The 21,161-nt window shown below is 37.9% G+C and overlaps 1 protein-coding gene across 1 annotated transcript in view; it reads left to right on the top strand.

Moving 5' to 3' along the window:
• TMEM131L (transmembrane 131 like) overlaps positions 1-21,161 on the top strand; it is an 85,699-nt gene that overhangs the window by 61,797 nt on the left and 2,741 nt on the right. Inside the window, exons 18-33 of the mRNA XM_057375310.1 lie at positions 583-655; positions 2,730-2,872; positions 3,521-3,663; positions 3,966-4,152; positions 5,279-5,464; positions 6,319-6,468; positions 7,012-7,628; positions 9,774-9,928; positions 11,204-11,328; positions 12,859-13,016; positions 13,906-14,091; positions 15,116-15,194; positions 16,233-16,315; positions 17,670-17,790; positions 18,930-19,018; positions 19,837-19,979. Coding sequence (XP_057231293.1) covers positions 583-655; positions 2,730-2,872; positions 3,521-3,663; positions 3,966-4,152; positions 5,279-5,464; positions 6,319-6,468; positions 7,012-7,628; positions 9,774-9,928; positions 11,204-11,328; positions 12,859-13,016; positions 13,906-14,091; positions 15,116-15,194; positions 16,233-16,315; positions 17,670-17,790; positions 18,930-19,018; positions 19,837-19,979 — 2,638 coding nt within the window. The remainder of the gene's footprint in view (positions 1-582; positions 656-2,729; positions 2,873-3,520; positions 3,664-3,965; positions 4,153-5,278; positions 5,465-6,318; positions 6,469-7,011; positions 7,629-9,773; positions 9,929-11,203; positions 11,329-12,858; positions 13,017-13,905; positions 14,092-15,115; positions 15,195-16,232; positions 16,316-17,669; positions 17,791-18,929; positions 19,019-19,836; positions 19,980-21,161) is intronic.

The following is a 21,161-nucleotide window of genomic DNA, read 5'->3' as shown; positions in this document are numbered from 1 at the left end:
CATTTCAGTGGCTGGAGGTCCATTAGTCCTCTATAATTACATTTTACCTGTTGGTTTTCTTATGTCAGTTTTTAATACCTTGGTGACAAATGCTTATAATTTACACTTAGGCAAAGAAAATCAACCGCTTTAAGTGAATTTGATTTACARATTACATGACAGAAAATAGGAATTTATCCCAAACAAATCATGAGCAGAAAGGGGGGTATTTGAATGAATTGTATGAGATTTATGATGATTATTTCTTAACACTTGTGCAAGCAGAAAAAGCTTTGGGGAATTTGTGTTTGTGTGGCTTAGAAATTCTGTTTCTGGATTGCGATCTTTTACAATATTCTGTGCTGACAGACCTAAAATGCCCAGTTTGTCTGTGTTCCAAGTGTGTGGAATCCACATAAAACTGACTTGCAGTGTATTCTGTTGACATGCAGACCCACAATTCCACCATATTTCACATCTGCCAAAATGCAATTGTAAAAGTAGTCTTTATTTAAGAATAGATGCCAGCACGTAAAAATTAAGTCAATGCAGTTCTGACAGGCTGGGTTTCAAGTGCTTAACTTTTTGTTTTGGTTTATTTAGGTTCGGCATAAATGTGCAAGCTATTAATTTCACAACCACTGAATTCAGGCTAATGGATGAATGTTCTCACAGGGTAAGATGGCTAATTTTTGTAGAAGTGRTCTTATACACTAGAGAAGGCTTTTTCTAGCTGTGCTGCGTCTGGGTTGTTCCCAATTACCATTTAAAGCCRTTTCACGGCTTTAAAGGTGTTTTCTTGATTCTTTGTCAGGTTTCTATCTTTGCAGTTAATTATTTTCAGCATTTGAGTCTCTTTTGGAGAGACTTGTAGGGAGGAAGTGCATGCATGCCTGCAAGTGTGTGTGTATGTGTTGTTGGGATGTAATACTTAGCTCCAGGCTCACCATGGGGTGTCAGGCTGTTGTGTTGGTGATGTCAGGAGCAGGCTGGTGATCTTTTCAGTAGAGAGAAATAGTGTCAGGTAGTTCAAGGGAGGAGGGGGCAGATTTCTGCATTTCAGCTTCATGCCACTGCAACTTGTATATTCAGGTTTGGAATGTCATGGTTCTCTCTGGTTTCCATTGCCTGATTTTTATATGAGAGTGGTCACACCAGTGCTGAGCTGTGCTTTAAACCTGAGGTGTTGTGTCATGGATGACAGACAGAAACAGAAAATGCTGTAATCAGGGATGTTTGGCGTAATCTGTTGACCAGAGTACTCTCCTGAGTACCTGGAGAATTTCTTCTTAGGCTTCTGATTTGTGCAAAAGCCCAGAATTAATGTGTTTTCCTTGCTGTTTGGGCATGCTGTAGCTTCATCTTTTATGCCCTGTATAGATACATGTTTCTGTGCATATGCTTTAAGATCTTAATGAAGTATTTGTACCTTGTRAAAAGGAAAGAGTATGTTCGCTACACTAATCAAAGCTGACCTTTCCTTTCTGGCAACAGTTGTAAGAGTTATTGTAAAAGAGGAGACAGCAGTTCATAAATCCTAGCCTGTAGGCACACTCTGAAAGAGGGAAGGTAGCACAGAGTAGGAGTGAGTTTCCACAGTCCCAYACACCATACTCTTGACTAAATGGAAAACTAGCTGTAGATCTTCACATCAGTGTGTGCAGTACATGTTTTTCATTTGATTTCAARACCTATGGGGAACATGCATGGTTAGATAGGTATTTAGCACTTAGGAGATGGATCTTGGCTTGTTAACCAAATCCGTAGTTGTTAATATTTAAATTTCTGCATTTGTTCTCATTTCCCTAGTTAGTTTATGTGCATTGAATAGTTAAGTTCATGTTTGAGTGCATGTCTGTCTGTGTAGGGAGTGATACGATGAAGTTTGCAAAGGCTATACATGGCTTGCTTTTAATAAATAGTGACTATTCAGTGCAGGTTCTGATGGGTTTTGTATGTTATTTTCAATAAAACAGACTAAGAATAAAACATTTTGAACTGAAAAATATCAGGAAAGCTGTTAATACTGCCCATAAATTGAGAAAAAAATAATCAAGAGCCCTTTTGGAATGTTTTTTTGACTGCTGTAGATATCTGATCACTCCTTTCTAAGAGGGGACCCCCACTTCTGGAAGAGCAAGTTTTAGGGCTAGTTTCATTTTTTAAAGGCAGAAAGAATAAACAATAGTATTTAAAAAAATAACCAACCAAAAATTTACATTATTTCCAGACTAAGTGAACTTCTAGTAGTTCTGGTTTTCAATTAATATAGTAGAGAATTCACTTTGGCTTCTTTCCAGGGACTCAAATGATCAGCATATTTGCCAACAGTCCCTTTCTCACTTCAATCAAGTTGTAAGTCATATGCTGAGGGTATAATGGTTGCCACATTTCCCTCTGCAATCAGTGCACCGTCAGTTCTTGTGTTGTGAAGTGTTTCAGGATTCCTTGAATATGAAAAACACTATGTAATTTCGTTCCCATCTGAGCAAATAAAAGCTGCTTTAAATAATGAAGTAATACATTCCTCAAAATAAATGCAGTAATATGAACTTTTGCTCATATAAACAATCTTATCTGATGTTTTATGTTGTCAAAATGAAAGACTTTTGTGTAAGAAGTTAGTTAGCAGTTTCTGCACCTTGCCAAGAATATCTTATGTGGTGCTAAGCAGTGATACAGTGCTTTCTTTATTGACATTTTAAACACACATTTTTTTGTGAGTAAGAAGTGCATTTTTTGTTTAACAGAATGCACATCAGGAGGACCTCATCAGCAAGAAATGCAGTTCGGAGATGATTTGGTTAAGTTTACAGCCACTGGAAACCAGAAAAGTTGGTGTAATTTTTACACCTCTTGACTACAAAAGAGTAGCTTCCCTTATTTTAATCAGGTAAGCCAAGTTTTAGTTGTGAGAATCAAGCAACTCAATGTAAAAATGAATATGCAAAGTCCTTGCACACAGACAAAGGATCAACATTTGAAAGTCAGAATATCTCAGTTTTAATAAAAATTGCTCAAAATGTGTCTTTATGCCTTATGTCTCAGTCACTCATGTTCTTAATGGGTGACCAGAGGATTTTAAAACGCATGTGACTGTACTGAGGCAATTTTGAGTTAAGAGAGAAACACATTGTGTGGCTTTGCTATTATTTCAGCTTGACTCYATAATGATAGGAGTTTTGTATCCAGTAAGTCTTATGTGCAGTCAAACATTGGTTATCTTTGTAGGAAAAGAGAATTTGTGGAAGAAGCAACCATTTTTACTTGATGACGCAGTTGTTACCCAATGGGAGTGGTCACTAAACTCACTCCTTCACTGTGTGAAATTCRCTGGTGGCTGGTTCTAGAGTGATCCTGTCTCTGTTTAGAGGAACCCTAATGGTTTCAGGCCACTGATTTCAAGCCACTGATAATCAGGCCAATGATTCTGTTACTGAAACACTGTAGTCTTGGTTTGGCACCTAGAGAGCAAAGCTATGAATTTGCAATCTTAATTKGTGCTTTAGTGGCTGATTGCTTGGTTTTTATGTTATGGCAGAAACAACTTAACCGTTCTGGATGTGGTGAGTGTMGAAGGCTTTGGTGCCAAAGAATTGCTTAAAGTAGGAGGAAGACTCCCTGGTGCAGGAGGATCCCTTCGATTCAARGTGCCAGAAGCTACACTGATGGACTGCAGACGACGTGAGTAAGGAGACACAGATCTCTGGTTGTGCAGCTGGCTGCTTTGCTCTGCACTGGTATTGGTACAGAGCATTAATGTTACATAAACAAAATGCTAAAAGATGAAGTGTAGGTTCTGTTTTTCCAACATGCTGACTRAAAATAGTTAAAAGAAATACATTGCTGTGAAACAGTCAGTATTAAATCTTAGTCACTTCTGTGGGTTTTTTTATTATATTGTAAGTAAAAAAGGCATTTATTTATGAATGTAAGAATGTTATTTTTATGCACTGTAAAATAATTGCTCTTTTTTTTCCTTTAAGAACTGAAAGACAGCAAGCAAATTCTATCCATTACGAAGAACTTCAAAGTAGAGAATATTGGGCCTCTTCCTATAACAATTTCATCAATGAAAATCAATGGCTACAGTTGCCAAGGATATGGATTTGAAGTGTTAGACTGTCAGGAATTTTTCCTGGCTCAGAACTCATCACGAGAGATCAGCATCGTGTAAGCATTGACAAATTTGCTGACAAAATAACTGAAGTGGAAATTTGAAATAATTAACTTCAGGAGTAGACCCTCCAATAGTATAACACGCACAAAATTTTGAATGGAAATTTAAAAAGCCTTTCCCTAAGGAGAACACTAACAAATGGATAATACAATACTGATTCTTTATATGACCTATTATTTTTAAAAAGCAGCATACATGCTTTTATCAGTSCATTATGAAATAATAAATTAAAGCAAAAGAGTTGCCACAGTTTTTTATTTGCTTGTATTGTCTAGCTTTTGTTCCAAGTAGCCTGACCACAATCTAGTCATGGTTTCCCAACATTGCACATAGTCTAAAACTGATTCTTTTTAAAATATTCTTGAGTGAAAGATACCGTGGCTTAAGCAGAAGTAAAGTTAATATTACTGTATTAAAGTAACTGTGGTTTCTTATACAAAAAATTTCACCTCCACTGATTGGAAAGGCAATCATAGCAATCATGTAGAATAATGAGATGGGTCGAGGAAGTGGAAGAAGAGACAAATCTGGTGTTTTCTTCTTYTTTCCCTATCTTTCCAGCTTTGTAACCTAGTACCTGGCCCTTTCTGCAGTAATGTTGGCTGAACTCTTGACAACTGTGCTTTTCTTGATTAACCTGAGTTGATCACATGCATCTCCTTGAGAAAATGAAAACAAGTCATAGTAATAAGAGTATTGTGAAGAATCACAATAAACACATATTTTGCTGATTTAAGGTGACCTGAAAGGCTCAACCCCTGTTAGGTGCTTATTGCCCCTTCACAGTTTAAGTAGGTAGTGGACACTTAATTTAACTGTGCTTTAAAAATATTGGTAAATTATAGTATTTCATGTTGTCAAACTGTTGTTATTATTAGATGAATATATTAATAATCATATTAATCAGTAACATTTTATTAATTTTAAGAAGACCACTGAATTATTAGTAAATATTATTAAGTTTGTTTTCATACTATTAAATAGTGGTAGTAGTACTTTGCAATTACTACTACTATAAATATGGTTATATCTTTTATGGGTTTGGTACCAATGTGACTTCAGAAAATTACATTCAGGCTAGCAATGAAAAAGTAACACCATCTCTGTTTTTCCTGACAGGTTCACTCCTGACTTTACGTCTTCATGGGTAATTCGTGAGCTCACACTGGTGACTGCTGCTGATTTGGAGTTCCACTTCACACTCAACGTGACTCTTCCTCACCATCTGCTACCACTGTGTGCAGATGTGGTGCCAGGACCCAGCTGGGAAGAGTCTTTCTGGAGGCTCACTGTCCTCTTTGTCAGGTAATGCTTTCTTCACAGCACCCCTGAATTCCTGCAAGATGCAGTGCATGTGAATGTCATGGTGTTATTGCACATGTGCTGATGCATCCCTGACTGAGGTCTGATTCACACTGTGGTGCATTGTACTGAAAACAGTACAAACAAAGCAACACTGGTAACCACTTTGCATGGTTTTAGATGCCACAGAAAGAGGCTATAAGGATCTGAAAAATCAGGAATTTCTGGTTCTGTTTTCCTGCTAACAAAATTTACTCTGCATGATTGAGAACGTGGTTTGATGAATCACAATTATTTTTGTTCTGATCCATATATGTTTGGTGCAATTAATACCCCATGGGGAGAGAGGTTATATTGCATGTACATTTTTACTTCAGAAATGTGCTGGCATTTGTGGCTCATTATATGCCAGCATTTTCTCTAGGAGAAGAAAGAGACAGTATTAAATAAATACCTAAATAATGACAATGACTATCATGAATGAATAGAAGGCTGGTAGGAATCATATTATGATATGATGTGATTGTGTTGTAGTGAGATTTACTTCAAAAATATCTTCCAATCATGGATTATCTTTTTTAGAATGAAMTTTTTCTTTGTTCTAGTTTTTCTTTGTAACACTGATGACTTATAGAGCTAATAAGTAGTAAGGGCTATAAGGAAAGRAAGGAAAAGACAATTACTACTATCATCTTTAAAGCTGTATATTTTGAGTTTTCTTGTCTGTCTTTTACTAGATTAGCGTAGATTTTACTAACAAAATACTTGAAAAGTGTATCTTGTTAGAAACTTTTTAACTCTTTTACTAAATACTCCTGAAAGTTTTAGACACTAGTATCTTTTGTTTTCTTTGGCAGTTTGTCCCTGCTTGGAGTGATTCTSATAGCCTTCCAGCAAGCCCAGTATATTCTAGCAGAGTTCATGAAGTCAAGACAGAGGCCAAATCCAAGTGCTTCAGCGCAGCAGAACAGCAACTCCGTTGACGTAATCAGCTCTGATTCCTACAAGTAAAAATACTTTTTTTTTCTTCTTTTCTACCCTGTTAATTGTGGAGTGGTGCTTTCTGTCTGTATTCTGATACTTCTGTGGGCTGCTTTAAAGGAGACAGTGTTCCAAGTAGCCTCTTCTAGAGAACTTCCATCTTCACACAGAAGGAATAGAGGAACTCAGGGGTTTGTTAATCTTGTATATTACCAGTAGGACACAAGGTAAAAATTGTGTGGTGAAAGTAAAGGATGCACCATGTGTAGCAACCATGGAAAAAATGGAAAATACATTGATGGTTTTCATATCTGACCCTCTTAAGGGGTCAGTGATTACACTGAACATGTAGGTGTGTTGGAAGCCTGGACAAATACTTAAGAGTCTTGCTCAGTGCTCACTGAAATCAGAATGTGCTTAGCTAGTGTGGTAAATTGAAGACCTAAAGCAATTTTGTGGCTCGTGAATATACCCCCTTTTCTTTTYCTTACAACAGTATCTCATAAAACAATTCATGATGGCTTTGTAAAGAAAAACAAATCCCAAATTACTTTTTTTTTTTCCTCCAGGGGAAGCTGCAAGACATTTATGGATTCCTATAGTTCCTCAGATAAGGGTAAAGGGAAGGGCTTCCTGTCTGTGGGCGCTTCTTCGAGCCGAAGTCAGAGCGCGGCAAAGAGAAGTCCTGCRACCTACAGCCACTCTCAGAAGAAACACAAATGTTCCGTTTACTACAGTAAGCAGAAACCAAACACAGYAGCTGGCAGTGCCATTGCAGCTACTGATGAGAAACAGAATCAGATTGCAGAGAACCAAATCTCAGCAYCAAAAGAGGACATTTGCACTGATGTTGTCAGTGAGAACTGGGTAACTCTGAAATATGCAAATGGCATAAACGTTAGCAAGAATTTAACTCTTCCAGAAGACTTTCTGGGTAAAGAAGAAAGTACACTGAAAAACACAGTTCTCATTAAAAATACTTCTTCAGAGTGTGATCTGAAGGAAGATCTTCAAACATGTATGTTTCCTAAGGAAACTAACCTTAAAACTTCAGAAAACCTAGCTGAGCTCAAAGAACAGGAGTTCTGTTCTGTGAAGATGTCCAAGAAGCTACCTGAAAGTCACTTGTCCAGAAATTCACCTCAACAACAGCCAGAACTGCAAGAAATTTCTAGGAAAATTAATGGTAATTTTTTTCAAATTCTATTAGTCTAAATTAGTAAGTGAGATCTCCTGTTGAGTTCACAGTGATCAGGATTTTGTCTTTTGCATGGGACAGGGGGGTGTGGTGTTGCTGATGTGTTCACTCTAATTTGTGTGTTTACATTCCTAAGGAARCAGCTTGCATTTCAAGTTGTTTCATAAAGCAGAAATTTGCTTGGTTTACAGATTTCAAGCTTGTGCCGTAGCATTTTAACGGTTAAAAGAATTGATGTCATAGATCTGCTTATAAGACACAAATTGCACTTGTCAGATACTCAGAAGGATCCCAGTTTGCTGTTTTCAGGTCCACTGAAAATATGGCTTGAGTCACCAAGCAAGCAYATTCAGAAGCAGATGTTCAGAACTCCTTTGATGGGACCACCCAAAATAACAAAAACCTGATATCAGAATAATGTGAGCTTATATTTTGTAGGAATCTGCAGATCACTGTTTCTGTTAATAATTGCTTAGGTATATTTTTATTTTGTTTTTATTTTTTAAAAATCGTTACACTARGCTGCCTGGGAAGTCTTACCTCTTAGGTTCACAATTCAAAATTTTAGGAAAGCAAAAGAACACCTGGGAGAAATCAAGAGCAGGATAGGAGAATGTACCCTCTGGAAGCTTGGCTTTACTGAGGCACTTGGCAAAGCAGTTGAATGGTGAAAACTGGCATCTTCTGTASCTGTGGCAGAGTTTATTTAGTGAATGAGCCATCACAGAGGGATTTCAGATGATGCTGTCCTGTGTAGTTGTTAACCACGGGCTCATTGCTTCCCATTGTGTTGTTACCTGTGGGCTATRGTAGGTACAAGGGTGCACTATCAGGTGAAGGCAGGATAGTGAAACTATTGTACTTACAAGATACTTTGAGATTCTTCATGTGCTCCTAAAAAGCAGTGTTGTTTATTCTTTGCTTTGACTGAGGAGATCATTCAGTGTATTTAGTGTAGGAAAAGCATTAGAAGTAATCTCCCTTGTTGTCTATTAGCAGTTGTGGCTTTTTGCACTGTAAGATCTGTGAGTATTTCTGTGTCTAAAGACATTTAGTAGGATATGTTAAGTCTGAAAAGTAGTGTTTGTATCTTGCTTATAGTTACAGATGTGGTTTTTTTGTGCAAACAGGGTTCAAGACCTCAGGTGCTCACATGTTTGTGTGCTGGAGAGCAGCGGAGCATTCTTTAGAGCTCTGCCAGATTCTCTTGCCTGGTGTTTCATTCATCTGTGGTCCTTCTGCAGTCCCCATGGCTGCCTGCTCCAGMGGGAAGACAGTGTCTGACTCAGAGCTGGAATGTTGTAGTTGTTGGTAGGAAGTTGTGGAAATGTGTGGGTGTGCATTTCTCAGTTGAGAAGGCCAGTTCAGTGCAGTAAGYGGTGACATTTCTCATGCAGAGCAGCTGAGAGTTTTGGTAGCAGATCACTGTGATGTATTGCAGATCTCTGAGATACCTGGAACTGAACAGAGGCAAAGTTAATTCTGTCCTGTCCTGGCAGGACCCAGGCAGAGAGCTGTGACTCCACTGAACAACTTTGCTAGTTATTGAGGCAGGCTTCCTCTCGAGGCTTTCATCTTTTGGACTCTGTTACACCAGAATAATTCTTCTTCCTCACAAACCTCTCAAGAAAAAGAGCTCTTAGTGTGGAACCCATCCTAAAGAAAGGATATCTTTCCTTTGTTTTCATGGTGAATGCAGAGGGCACTTCAGAGATGTAAAGCACCAAGTAAAGGTTGTCCTTTCTCTCCACTCAGCTTGCAGGGTTTTTTTAATTTTTGTTTTTTAGTCCAGTATTCTCTAGCTTTAGACTCTTCCTTACAGACTCATGGCTGAGACCCAAATTGCTCAAATTCAGGTGAGGTTGATGAGCAGGACTTGGGTAATCTGTGCATGCATTGGGAGTAGTGTGCTCATGAGCATGAACCAGCACAAAGCTACTTTGTGGAACTGGAATTTTTACATAGCATTAGCTTTTGATTTTGAAATTTCTAGTATCACCAGCCTACAGGTTAGTCTTCTAGTGTTTTGGGCAGCAACACAAGCCTGTTTGTAAATAAAGGCAGAARRTACTGTGGTTATGATTGGGAGCCCTTTCTCTTCCCATACAAACTGTTGTTACTGTTTCATTGTAGGGAATAGCCAGCAAGTGCCTCTCAGGAATGAAACAGAAAACTGCGAGACTTTAAAAAAGCAGATCAACTTAAAGCCTTCCACAGAGAAAAAGATTAATAAGGGACCTAAGGAAGAGACTCCATGCTGTGTAAAAGAGGAGATTACTTCTTCTGAGGTTTGTATTGTGATCTTTCTGCTTTTCAAATTTAAAATTTTCTTTTTATACTTTATGTACATATATATACACAYGTAGGTACGTATGTGTATGTAGGGACTATTATGTGGAGTCACAGATCTGAAGTCAGATAAATGAGGGAGTATGCAGATACAGTCCCTCATCTGCTGGGTATTAATTCTGCTTTATGGAATGAATGATGAACAGTTTGGGTAAAAATTAAAACAGCCATATCACAGCCAGGGATTGTGACCGTCAGAGCAGGCCCAATCTAATGYCGGCTGTCAGCCACACTAATGATGTGGGAACATTCTCTGGAGGGGAGGTGGTCATACAGACCTTCATTTGCAGACCTGATCTCCGAATCCAGGGCTTTGCATCAGAAACTTGCATTTCAGAGTACAGCAGGGAGAAGCCCCTTAACAGATTGTGAAGTTGCTGGTCATTCTTCAAAGGATCATTTGTCACCCATAGTTTCTGAGTAAGAGAAACACATCAGACTGTACCTTTGTTGCAGGCAGCATAAAACACTGAAAGAACTTCATCAGGCAATTAGTAAACGTGAGAATTTTGATTATATTTGTATCCTCTCTACTGGATAGAAATGCCATGGCAAAAATGTGACAGGAAGAATTGCTTACGGTGCTTGGAGAATATGTCAGAAAAGAGATGGTCTAGTCTTGCTTTGGAAACTGTTGTTGCAAACTTCTTTCCATGTGTGGCTGATGGTGTCAGTTTGTTTTTTGCATTTTTTGAAATGCCTAGTATTTTTTGGTAACTTACTCCATAATTTCCTCAGTTGTAATTCAAATGAATGCCTTCCCCCACACCCCCCAGCTGCTGAGGAAAGGGAGGATTTATTGCTGCTGAACTTGCACACAAGCTGATCATAAATCTGGCAGATGTTTTTTGTTTTTAGCACATTGGGAATTTTATTGACTGCTTTACTTTTTCTCCCTCCRTTTTTTTTATTTCCCTGAATGTCAGAGCTAGATACTCTTGACGGGGAAAATGCTAAGTTAGGGAATTCAAAAATTTCTCTCTCGTCATCTCTTGCTGTCTTGATGGACAGAGTCTTGGAAAGGCTGGTTAAATTGATGGTGCTGGAAAAGAGGATGTGCTGTGGAAAGGCACTTAATCACAAAGTAACTATGCATTTGGGTCGGGTCATTTAATCCAGAGAAATTTAGCTAGAAAAATCCAATGGCCTTCATTGATTAAGTTAAGTTCATTTTATAATGTACATACTGTCTCAGCTTGTATTTTTGCCTTTAGCAAGAAGATGCATATAGGAAGAAGAAACCTCAGGAGAAAAAGGAAGGAAATGTACCAAATATTAATTGGAATAGAAATAGAACATCTAGAAAAAATAAGAAGAAGAATGTAAATATATCTACAAGGTATGCATTGCCTCACCAAATCATGAARAAACCTAGAGTTGCTGTAATGTTTCTGTAGCTTTTGCAAAGTACATTAGGCAGGATTGCATTATCTATGTAAATAAACAACACTTCAATCCTGGCCCAAGCATTTATTTTTAGGAATGTGCAGTACTAAGTATCACCAGCAAAAAAAAAAAAAAAAATCTAAATTCCATTTGTAAATGTGCATGTATATAGACATATCCCATTCTGCATGGCCGTGGTAGCTCTCTGTTAGAGTCTGGAATGTGCTGTCTCTGAAGTTTGGGTGGTTAGCTTCCTTACCATTGTGTATTGTGAGAAGTTTGTGTATTCTCTTCAGTGAAAAAARGAAAATAAAATTGATGTTGAAATGATTCCACCTTCAGGAGAATCATCTGCTGTATTGAGTAGCTGAGGGAATGTTGACTTTTACCAGTTTTGGGAGAGAAATGTGTAGAAAGGAGACAATGGCTTGCATTTTTGCTSTAATAATGAAAAAGAGTAGCGCAGCACTAGGTTCTAAAGAGTATTAAGTGAGCACTGTGGAAAGTTACTTTTTTTCCCCCTGAGGATTGCTTAAATCCATTTTAAAGYCAGTGATAAATTGCTAAAAAAATTTTTTTAATTTTAGATTTTAATTATTTGGGTTATTAAGAAACACTAGTTTCAAACTTCTGCTAGAATAGAAACACTGTTGAGGAGAAAATCCTGCTTCTTCCCCTCCACTTGCCCTTTGAATTAAGGTCACAATCCTACAAAGCCTTCACAGACTTAATTTTTACTGCGAGTGGTTCTGTTGATGTCAGTGGACTTTAAAAGGAGATTGTAAATCTGAAGGGGCTGTTTATAACTCATCATGCACAAATTTCTATTCATTGTGTGGGAGGTCAGTACGTGTGTAAATCTTTGSTGGGTGCACACCTTTGTAGATAGGAAGGAGAAAAATCCAGCAGTGAGAATCATCAGTGTCTGTTTATTGAACCAATTCAGCAGTTGCTGCTTTCTGAGTTATGATGGAACCGTTCCCTTTGTGCGGAAATTTGACAGCTGGCTCTTAATCACTTTTCCTTAATACTCTYTGATTACGATATTGGATGCAGATAGTTCATTTCAGTTTTACTAGCAAAAATTGAAGATTGCTTCACATTGTGAGTTTATTCTGGTTGTAATTATGCCAGTGAAATGAACACAGGGCAGATTTTTCTTTGTATCTAGATCAGTGTGCACTGCTAGACTGTGTTTATCACTAAACATCTGATTGCCTTCTGCAAGTGCATTAGAGAACGGAGYTAAATATGCACGTGTTGTTTTGCCTCTTCCCCCAAGAAGTAGTAGTCTGGTACGATATTGCATTTTGGGAAAGGCTTTTTAGGTTTCTGTAAGGTTGGGGAATAAGACTTCCAAACCTATTGCTTCCCCTGCACTTTGCCTTGATAGCTGTGTAAGTTGAGGTGTTTAATGCCTGAAAAGAAAAATGCAGATGAAATGTAAAACGCAAACATGTTTTTTTGGGTGTGCTTCTGTTAGGGTCCCTGAGCAGAGTGAGTTGAAGCACATGTGCAGTGATTTTGAAAGGCCGGATCTGAGAGCAAATGTCGGAATAAGAGCCTGGTGTCCTCAGAATAACGTGGAAAATTGTAAAGCAGACCAAAAAGCTGGGAGCTTGTCCATACAGGGAGAAACAGGTATGCAATCTTATTTGTCTTAAATGGGGAAAGAAACAGAATGTGTATTTTGTGGCAGTAGAGCTGTATTCCTTACTTGAGAGACCTGTGCTTTTCTCCCCTTCGAACCATGACGTGAGGATGACAGGACTGGCTCAGTGGAGTGTCTGAAAYAATACCTGCTCGCTTCTGAAGGGCTCTGCATGCTTCTCCATGGGGTTGGTTAGTGGTGAAAATCAGAAAATGAATCAGTCTGAAGCAATGATCCATCAACTCTTGGTGAAGGAAAGACAGACTGACTGTATGYTTTTGTGTTCAAAACAAATCTGGTATTAACTGAAGCAACTGTAAAGCAAAGGTCAATTTTAGAATATGCAGGTCATTTTTAAAAAGCACCACTAGCTTGGGTACCTGCATCCTGCCTTTCCATCAGGATTTTAATCATCTGTTTTCCCTGACTTCAGGGAAGAGGAGATCTGAAGAAAGATATAAATTTCTATAGAATTGTTCTTTGCGTCTCTGATAATAAGAGAATCTATCATTTATAAATTCATTACTTGCAACATTTTGTCACTGCTTTTACTATGCATGTTCTGCAGCCAGGATATAGTTCAGGTTTAAAGTATTAACTATATATTTCAAATAACTGTAAGCACTTTCAACCTGTTGCCCGTATCTGCACTGTATCCTGACCTGCATTCATTTTACTGGGATATCGTGTAGGTGGAAGCTCCCTGTATTAGGAGGCTGGTGTAGTTACTGAAGCTATCAGTAAACACTACTTTCCTTCTCATCAGTAAATTCAGAGAATCCATGTCAATTCATGTTTCAGATGAYGTTTCCCTGACAAGACTTTCTTAAATGTTGTGTTGATCTTTTGATTGTTTTTCTTTTTTTCCTACTTCTTTAGAAAACTTTTATCAGCGACCCAAAAAGAAGTGTTTGGAGAAGTTCTGTTCTGATTCAAGCTCAGATTGTGGAAGTTCATCAGGAAGTGTTCGTGCAAGTCGTGGGAGCTGGGGTAGCTGGAGCAGTACCAGCAGTTCAGATGGAGATAAAAAGCCCATGATTACTACCAGGCATTTTCTTCCATCCAGTAAGTTTTGCAAATAGCACCTCTWCACAGTAGTGGGCAGTTACAGCCTTCTGCTGAATGGAAAGGGCTGCCAAGGCGTAACTTGYCTTTTGTGGAGCACCTCTTAGACACACAAGGAGAGATTTAAGAACTTTTTACTTGACCAGAAGTGCCACAAGCTTCATGGAGAAGAAGATGACTGTCAGGCTCCTCACTGAAGAATATGCACAATTAGTTGCCATGGAAAGATGGGAGAACRGAGAGCCACTAGCCAAAGCAATTTCTGCCTTTGAATTTGTTTCATCACATTATTATTTTTAAAATGTTTTAACTATTTAAGTAATGCACAAATGAGGAATGTGTGAATGCAGTTTAGATATGAGAATGCTGGCTTTGGATGGGTGTATTTGAGGCATAAATAGTCAGGTGGTCTGACTTGACTAGTAAGAGAAATGGGAGCTGTGGTTCATTACTGCAATTTTAAATGCATGAATATCGTTAAAGTAGTTGAAAGTCACTGCCATAATTATCCAGAGTGATGTGGCACTAGAAGTAAATTTTAAAGTGCTGAAATGACATCAGCAAACTCAGCTTTGGGTGCCTGGAAAAAGATTATTTGAATGATTTAAATATATCCAGGAACGTGCATGTGTATTTATGTATGCATAAAACTTTACATTACTAAATGATAGTTTGTGATGTATCTGAACCTGTGATCTAATAGATAACTAATCATGGGTATATGACTTYGCTGTTTGTTCAAATTATAATGCCTCTTAAAAGAAAATAAGTWATTCTAAATTCAAAATTATTTTGATAGTAGCAAGGAATCTCTCCATTAAGAGTGTGGTAATCTCTTCTAAGTCTTCTAAAATACATTTTAATACCACAGACCTAGGAAGCAGGCTTTGAAGTTGCAATTAGTGATAATCCAGTCTGAGAAAAAACTTGATTAACACGATTGATGATTCTATTTGTGTGTATGTATATTGTGTGCRTACTTATTTTTTTAGGATCTTTGATTTTCAGTCATTCTTTTCTTTAGGAGAGAATATTTCACAAAATGATTTTCCATCTGAAACTCCTATCACTTTAAATCTGTCTCATAACATCTGCAATACCAGGTAAAAAAATTGAATCTGCACCTGTAAGGCATTAAAGAAACAACACCAACTTGAAGTCTTGTCTCAGTTTGATAAATAATACCTACCTGTTATCTTGTAATTTTTTATGATCATCTGATTGTAMTTACTAGTTGGAAGAAGAATCTTCTTCAGTACATTAAACAATAGAAGCAAATTTGATTATGCTGCATAAGTACAATAAAAGCTTGCAAATGGAAAGTAGATGGAAATTGCTTTTCCACTCTCACTTCTTCCAGATTTTAGCAATTTGCTACATTTCCATTACTGCTTAGTAATATTAAAGTAATAATGTGGGTTTTTTTTCTAAAAGGTGGGAGTAAGACTTTCAAGTTGATGCTATTCTTTTAATGGGAATAATGTTCTCCTAGGATATACAGCATGAAAATTGATTCTTCTTTCCCCTACATTCCTTTCTCCCTCTTTACTGTAATAGAGGTAGCAACTACAATTTTTATTACTATGAATCCTCATTTCACTTCTCATTTATTGCTCTCTGTTTTCACTTGGAGAAATAATCCATTCTTTTTCCTTTGGGATTCTGGTGCTTGAAAATGTTTCCTTTTATTCATTTTGACCAATTTGTTGGATTGCTTATGATGAATATCAAATCGATGCTCATGTGTCTCTGTAAGTCTTCATGGACATGAAAGTGAACTTACCTGACAGTTGTTTAAATGTTGTGAGAGGTCCTGCTGATCTTCATGAACTATAGCTAGTTTTCCAGTTTTAGAAAGGAGCTGTTGAATTAATTTGCAGTAGGTTGATACTTGGATAATAAAAATGGGGTAATTAAGGTGTGTTAATTTTATTCATTTTGCATGTGTGATAAGTAGGTGTGTTTTAAGTGAAAAGAACCTTAAAAATTGCAGTGGTAATTCAAAAATAAGAAGAATTAGGACAGTGAGAAAGCAACAGCAATCATGATGGTCATTAGAATATTTTTTACCTCTGTATATTTCCTTTAAAATAGTTTAGGTTATGAAACTTACAAAATTGAATTTTCTTTTCATTCAGCAGGGACATGAACAACATCCCCCAATATCCTGAAACCTTATGTCCCAATTTCACTGACATAGCTGCAGATCCTGACAAAAATAAAGGTCAGTATTAACAAGCTCTTTTTTTCACACTTTGTCAAGCAGTTTTAGTGATGTTGTTAATAACACTTGCACATACCAACTTGATAGACACATCCTTACAAGAACTTGCTTCTAGCAAGTTAAGTGCAAAGTTAACAAATGGAGGCTTAAAACCTTGACAGTTTCTGCTTATAACCTTGATGATTTTTTGTGGCATCTTCTCTGTGTGAAGACAGCATTTAGCTTTCAACTCATGTTCTAGGTATTTTTTCTTTTTTTTCATCTTGCTTTGCACAGATTAATATCCTGAAGCAATGCAGTTGGGAGATTAAGAGCACTGGTTGCTGTGTTAATGTGAAGTTTCACATCAATTCAAACATGACCATTTTTCTCTCTAAATTTTCACAGCTGGTACTTGCTCTGTTTGAAAGCAATAATGAGTGAGGTTGTGTAGCGCTGTTAAAATTCTTGAGTTTTCATTGTTTGTATCTCAGAGGGAAGTTATATTGGCTTTTTGAGTGGGATTCATAAAGGCATTGTGCTCCCTGTTGAGGTGRAGTTTGAAAGCTGGTTAGGACACATGGTTCTTTGGGCAGCAGCACTCCCTGCCCTGCTGCTGTAGTTTAACTTGTGCCTGATAGGATACAAATGCTGATTAACCTTTTTCCATGGTAGCCATATTAACTTCTCATGTGAAGTAATGAAATATAGCCAACCTTGCAATCATTGTCTCATGGAAATTGCTAATTTGGATTTYTTCCTTTCTCCAGCTGCCAGTTCTCACATAGTTGATAGGAACCAAGTGTCTGTGGGCTATCAGGGGCAGGAACCAAGTATCTGTGAGCAGTCAGGGCACTCAGTCCACAAAGAGTAACACAATGRTAATCTGCCCTAGGGGCTAAATACAGCATTTAATGAATTCACAAATTGTTTGGTTGGGAAYGGCTCCAGTCTGTTGAAAATCTGAGGCTGTTCCTGCTGTATTTGTGTAGTTGGGCTTCAGAGGTGGTTACTGGTCTGAGGAGTTRGGGACAAGGAAGCCAATGGGGATTACATTTCTGCTGTCTCCTGCTGTGTGGAAGTGCATCGCTGTGTCACTGACACTTAAGGACCCTCTGTAGGAGTGTCTTGCCCTGTTTTGTTGAATTYCAGTTTCTCAGTTCAAGTCCTACGTACATATTTTTTAAAAAATAGGAATTTTGATATTTTATTAAAGACAGACCTTCATCACAAAAAAAAATTGCTTAGTAACTCTGGATTTTTTTTCTGTAGCAGAAAATCCTTGCTGGGGATCTGAAAATAAGGTGTCAGTGTGACAGAGTTTGTGGAGTCTCGTTCCTGCTGCTCTGCATTTCATTCCCCTTTCCTYTTTTAGGTCTTTACCCCACAGGAGACTTGTGGCCTGCCCAGCCAGTCTGTGTGACAAACAGTTTGAACTACAACCTTGAGAATAATATACCATGCATGATCCAAGAAACCCCCTCTGTCCAYAACAGGCAAGTTATGTTTTATGTAAAAGTACAGATAATGCTTCGTTCAGGCTTGTATAATTCAGAGGATTGTGCTTGACTCATAATATTTCCAAGGCTGATGATTGTTAAAATAAAATTCTTGCTGCCACTTCAGTCTTAGTTCTAGTTGTTAATGCTGCTCCATGAGTACRTCATGATTAATTTTACTAAGACAAATTCACTGCTGTTCCTGCCCATGTATAGATATTCTTGAACTTCTTTCAAGTTTATTAAATTCATTTTGRAAAGCTACTAATYCCTTTCACTTCTTTTGCATGGTCCAGCAGAGGGCCTGGCTTTGATATTTCTTGCCCTCATGCTAAATGCATAGCTTCTGTATGCCACATGGTGTGTTATGCAGTRTGTCCTTGTGTTAAATGGCATGAACAGACTTCATTATAAAAARACAAATATACCAGTATAAAGATGGTTTAGGGATACAAGTTGATATGTTTCAGGCTCCATAAATATTTGGTTTGATCTTCCCATAGGAATGAACTTGGTTAATTCTTGTMTTTTACTCTAATACAGCAAATTTTACTAATGAAAGATGTGCCACAAACTAGTGAGCAGAAATATTGTGCCACCACATAGCTCTGAAATTATTTTAATTAAAGAAGTATAATCCATACAAATCAATGTGTATCTTAGAAAATGCACTGTTGAACAGGACTTCAGAACATTTGTTTGGGAAAATAGAAATCTCCATTTTAATTGCTATTCTAAAGCATTCGAATATTTGAGAATATGCTATGTCGTCTTCTAGAACCTGTTCTACCACCTCAAATCACATTATCCATGATTATGGGAAAGAAGTACTGTTATTTTCTTTTTACAGAGGGAGAAGTTGAACCCAGTTAGGCATTGCAGGACTCTGGTAGTATCATTATAAGTTAATAATTTTGCCAGAGGAAAAAGATCTCTTTTTGAAAGAGAGATTGCTGTGATTATGTAGTGGCGCAGAGCAGATACTGGCAAAGTTGACAAGTGGAATGTGAAAAGCCTCACGATCGGTTACAGGCATTTTGTATCCAACAGTTTTACATTAAATAAGTATTGCTAAATAATTTTCAGAAGTTCTTCAAACTGTTTCTGACAGCAGATTTTTCTTTTTCTTGGGACAGCTTCATTGACTGGAATGCAGCTTGTGACAGCCAGTTTTCCAACATGTATTGTCCACTAGAGATGAATGAATATGGTGCTTTCCCAGAAGGTAAGATGAAATAAAGCTTATGAATTATCACAGAGCATGGTTATTTTCCTCTCACCTTTTCTGAGCTGATCTATACATGTGCTGGTGTTCATGGCTTAAGTGGACTTTACATTTTCTAGCTGAGTGCTCTGTAGTAATAAACAATGACTGCATGTGGTGGACGAGAAGATTGGCCTTCGTATAGAGTTATTAAGCCTGAAAAGGCAGTATGCAGGACTCTCAGAGGGAATAGAGAGAAATGCTTGTGCCTACACTATTACACRTATCTTTTTGCACAGTTTTCTTTGTTTCCCTTCTGGCAGGCTTCTGCCTTCCAATGTGTGAAATACAAGGCCTCTTGTGACCAATTATCTTTCCAGGCTAGAGTTTCTTGGCTTGGGAAGCACACTGGCAGCAATCTAGAATTCTTTAGCATTACCTACCTAAATAATAATTAAAGGTCAGGCTGCAGTATCCCAGGCAGTACGATGATCCCTTGGGTGCTTAGAGCTGAGACATGTTGGCTGTGAGGCCTGGATAGGTTCTGCCAGGCATGTTCTGTCTAACAAGGACTGTTCTCCAGCAGAGGGATTGCCAAGTCTTTATCCTGTCCTCCTGATAACAATTTGTTAGTGGGTCCCTAATACAGTGGTTGTCCTGTTGACAGAAATTGATACGCTTCGCTGCTGTGCTACCCTGGCGCTGCCTGAAGTCACTGCAGGATTAGGTCACCCCAGCCTGGCTCACTCAGGAGGAGATTCAATGTTCCTCCACAGAAATGTTAGTAGTGTTTATATTGTAAAAGCCTTAGTTTGTCTTCCTGATTTTATAAATTGCAGAAAACATGAACTACCCCAGTGGCTTCCCAGGTACTGCAGCAGTGCAGAATACAGCCTTCATTGACCAGAACTGTCCCTCCACCTGGAATGCTCCTCCCAACATGCCACCTGCCTGGGAGCCTGCCAGTTATGTCAACTCTACAGTGAGTATTGTCACTGTGAGGCGCTGCCTTCGCGTCCTCCTTCAAAGCCTTCCTTGTGTACTCCTGTCTTTTCCCTACCTGTTGCTTCCATGTTCTTCATTAATCTTTTTAGTAGCCTGATGTGTGTATTTAATGCTGGCATTGGTTGCCCAGGTTTTTCCCAGCTGTTCATTGAGGGTGTTACTGACCTTGTCTATGAAATTTTAATATAATCCTTTTGCCTGAAGATTGAAAAAAATCTGCTTACATATGGAAAAACTTTTTGGGCTTTTGTAATCTACTGAGACCTTTTTCTGTCAAAATCAGCTTGTCCAGTTGAGGGTAAAACCCAAAAAGTGCTGACAGCAAAACCCARAGAGATTTGAAAATTGAAGAGCTGAATGGACAGCTGCTCTCAGTGAATTTGACAGGATTTTTTTGCTAGGAAATCCAAGTGATTTAAGCTGGATTTGTGCAGATTTCAGAATCCTGAGTTTGAACTGTTATAGTCCAGGCTAGCCATGTTTATGTCATCCCACAGTGCAGTGTAGTAACTTCAGTTCAAGGTGGTCTTTAATTGTAACCACCTTTTCTTACGCTCAGGTTTCAAAATCCTCTATTTTAGAATTTTGATTTTTGTTTTCATKTACAGTAGGTTTATTCTGAATAAAACTAACCAAATAAAGCAAGAAATATTTTCCGCACAAAGTAAAAGCATGTAAAAGTGAAAATTCTTCTGTGTGAAAAAGTGGCAAAAGTGGCAGAAGACTGTTTCCTAAAATAGCCATGGCTTTATTTCATATTTTATTCAGGAATGCCAGGAAACACAGAAGGTAGAGATTGAAAATGCATTAGATAATTCAGTTCATTTCCCTGGTGAGCTTTTCTCCACAATACATTTCAATGTTTCATTCAGTTTTAAAAGTCCCAAGACTTCCATGACCTTCGCTGAGAGACTTCCTTGCAGACTAACACATCTTGCCCTCCAGGAGGTTCTTTATAAGCTTTCAAAATTTTCTAGCTAAATTCTCTGGCTCCCAATTATAGTCTCRTTTTTCACACCGAATATCCCTTTCTGTTCCCAGCATGCAAAGACTTTCTGTACTGACACACACTTCAGCCTTTTTTTTTKGTCATTTTTARGCATCCTTCTCTTTTAACTCTCAAAGTATGCATGGTGATCTTTGTGTGTCTTCCATGTCT

Source organism: Malurus melanocephalus, unplaced genomic scaffold (genome assembly GCF_030028575.1).
Source record: "Malurus melanocephalus ecotype Western Australia unplaced genomic scaffold, MMel_1.1 scaffold_9, whole genome shotgun sequence".
Taxonomy (NCBI): Eukaryota; Metazoa; Chordata; class Aves; order Passeriformes; family Maluridae; genus Malurus; species Malurus melanocephalus.
The sequence above is the reverse complement of the archived record's forward strand: the minus strand, read 5'-3'. Positions and strand labels throughout refer to the sequence as shown.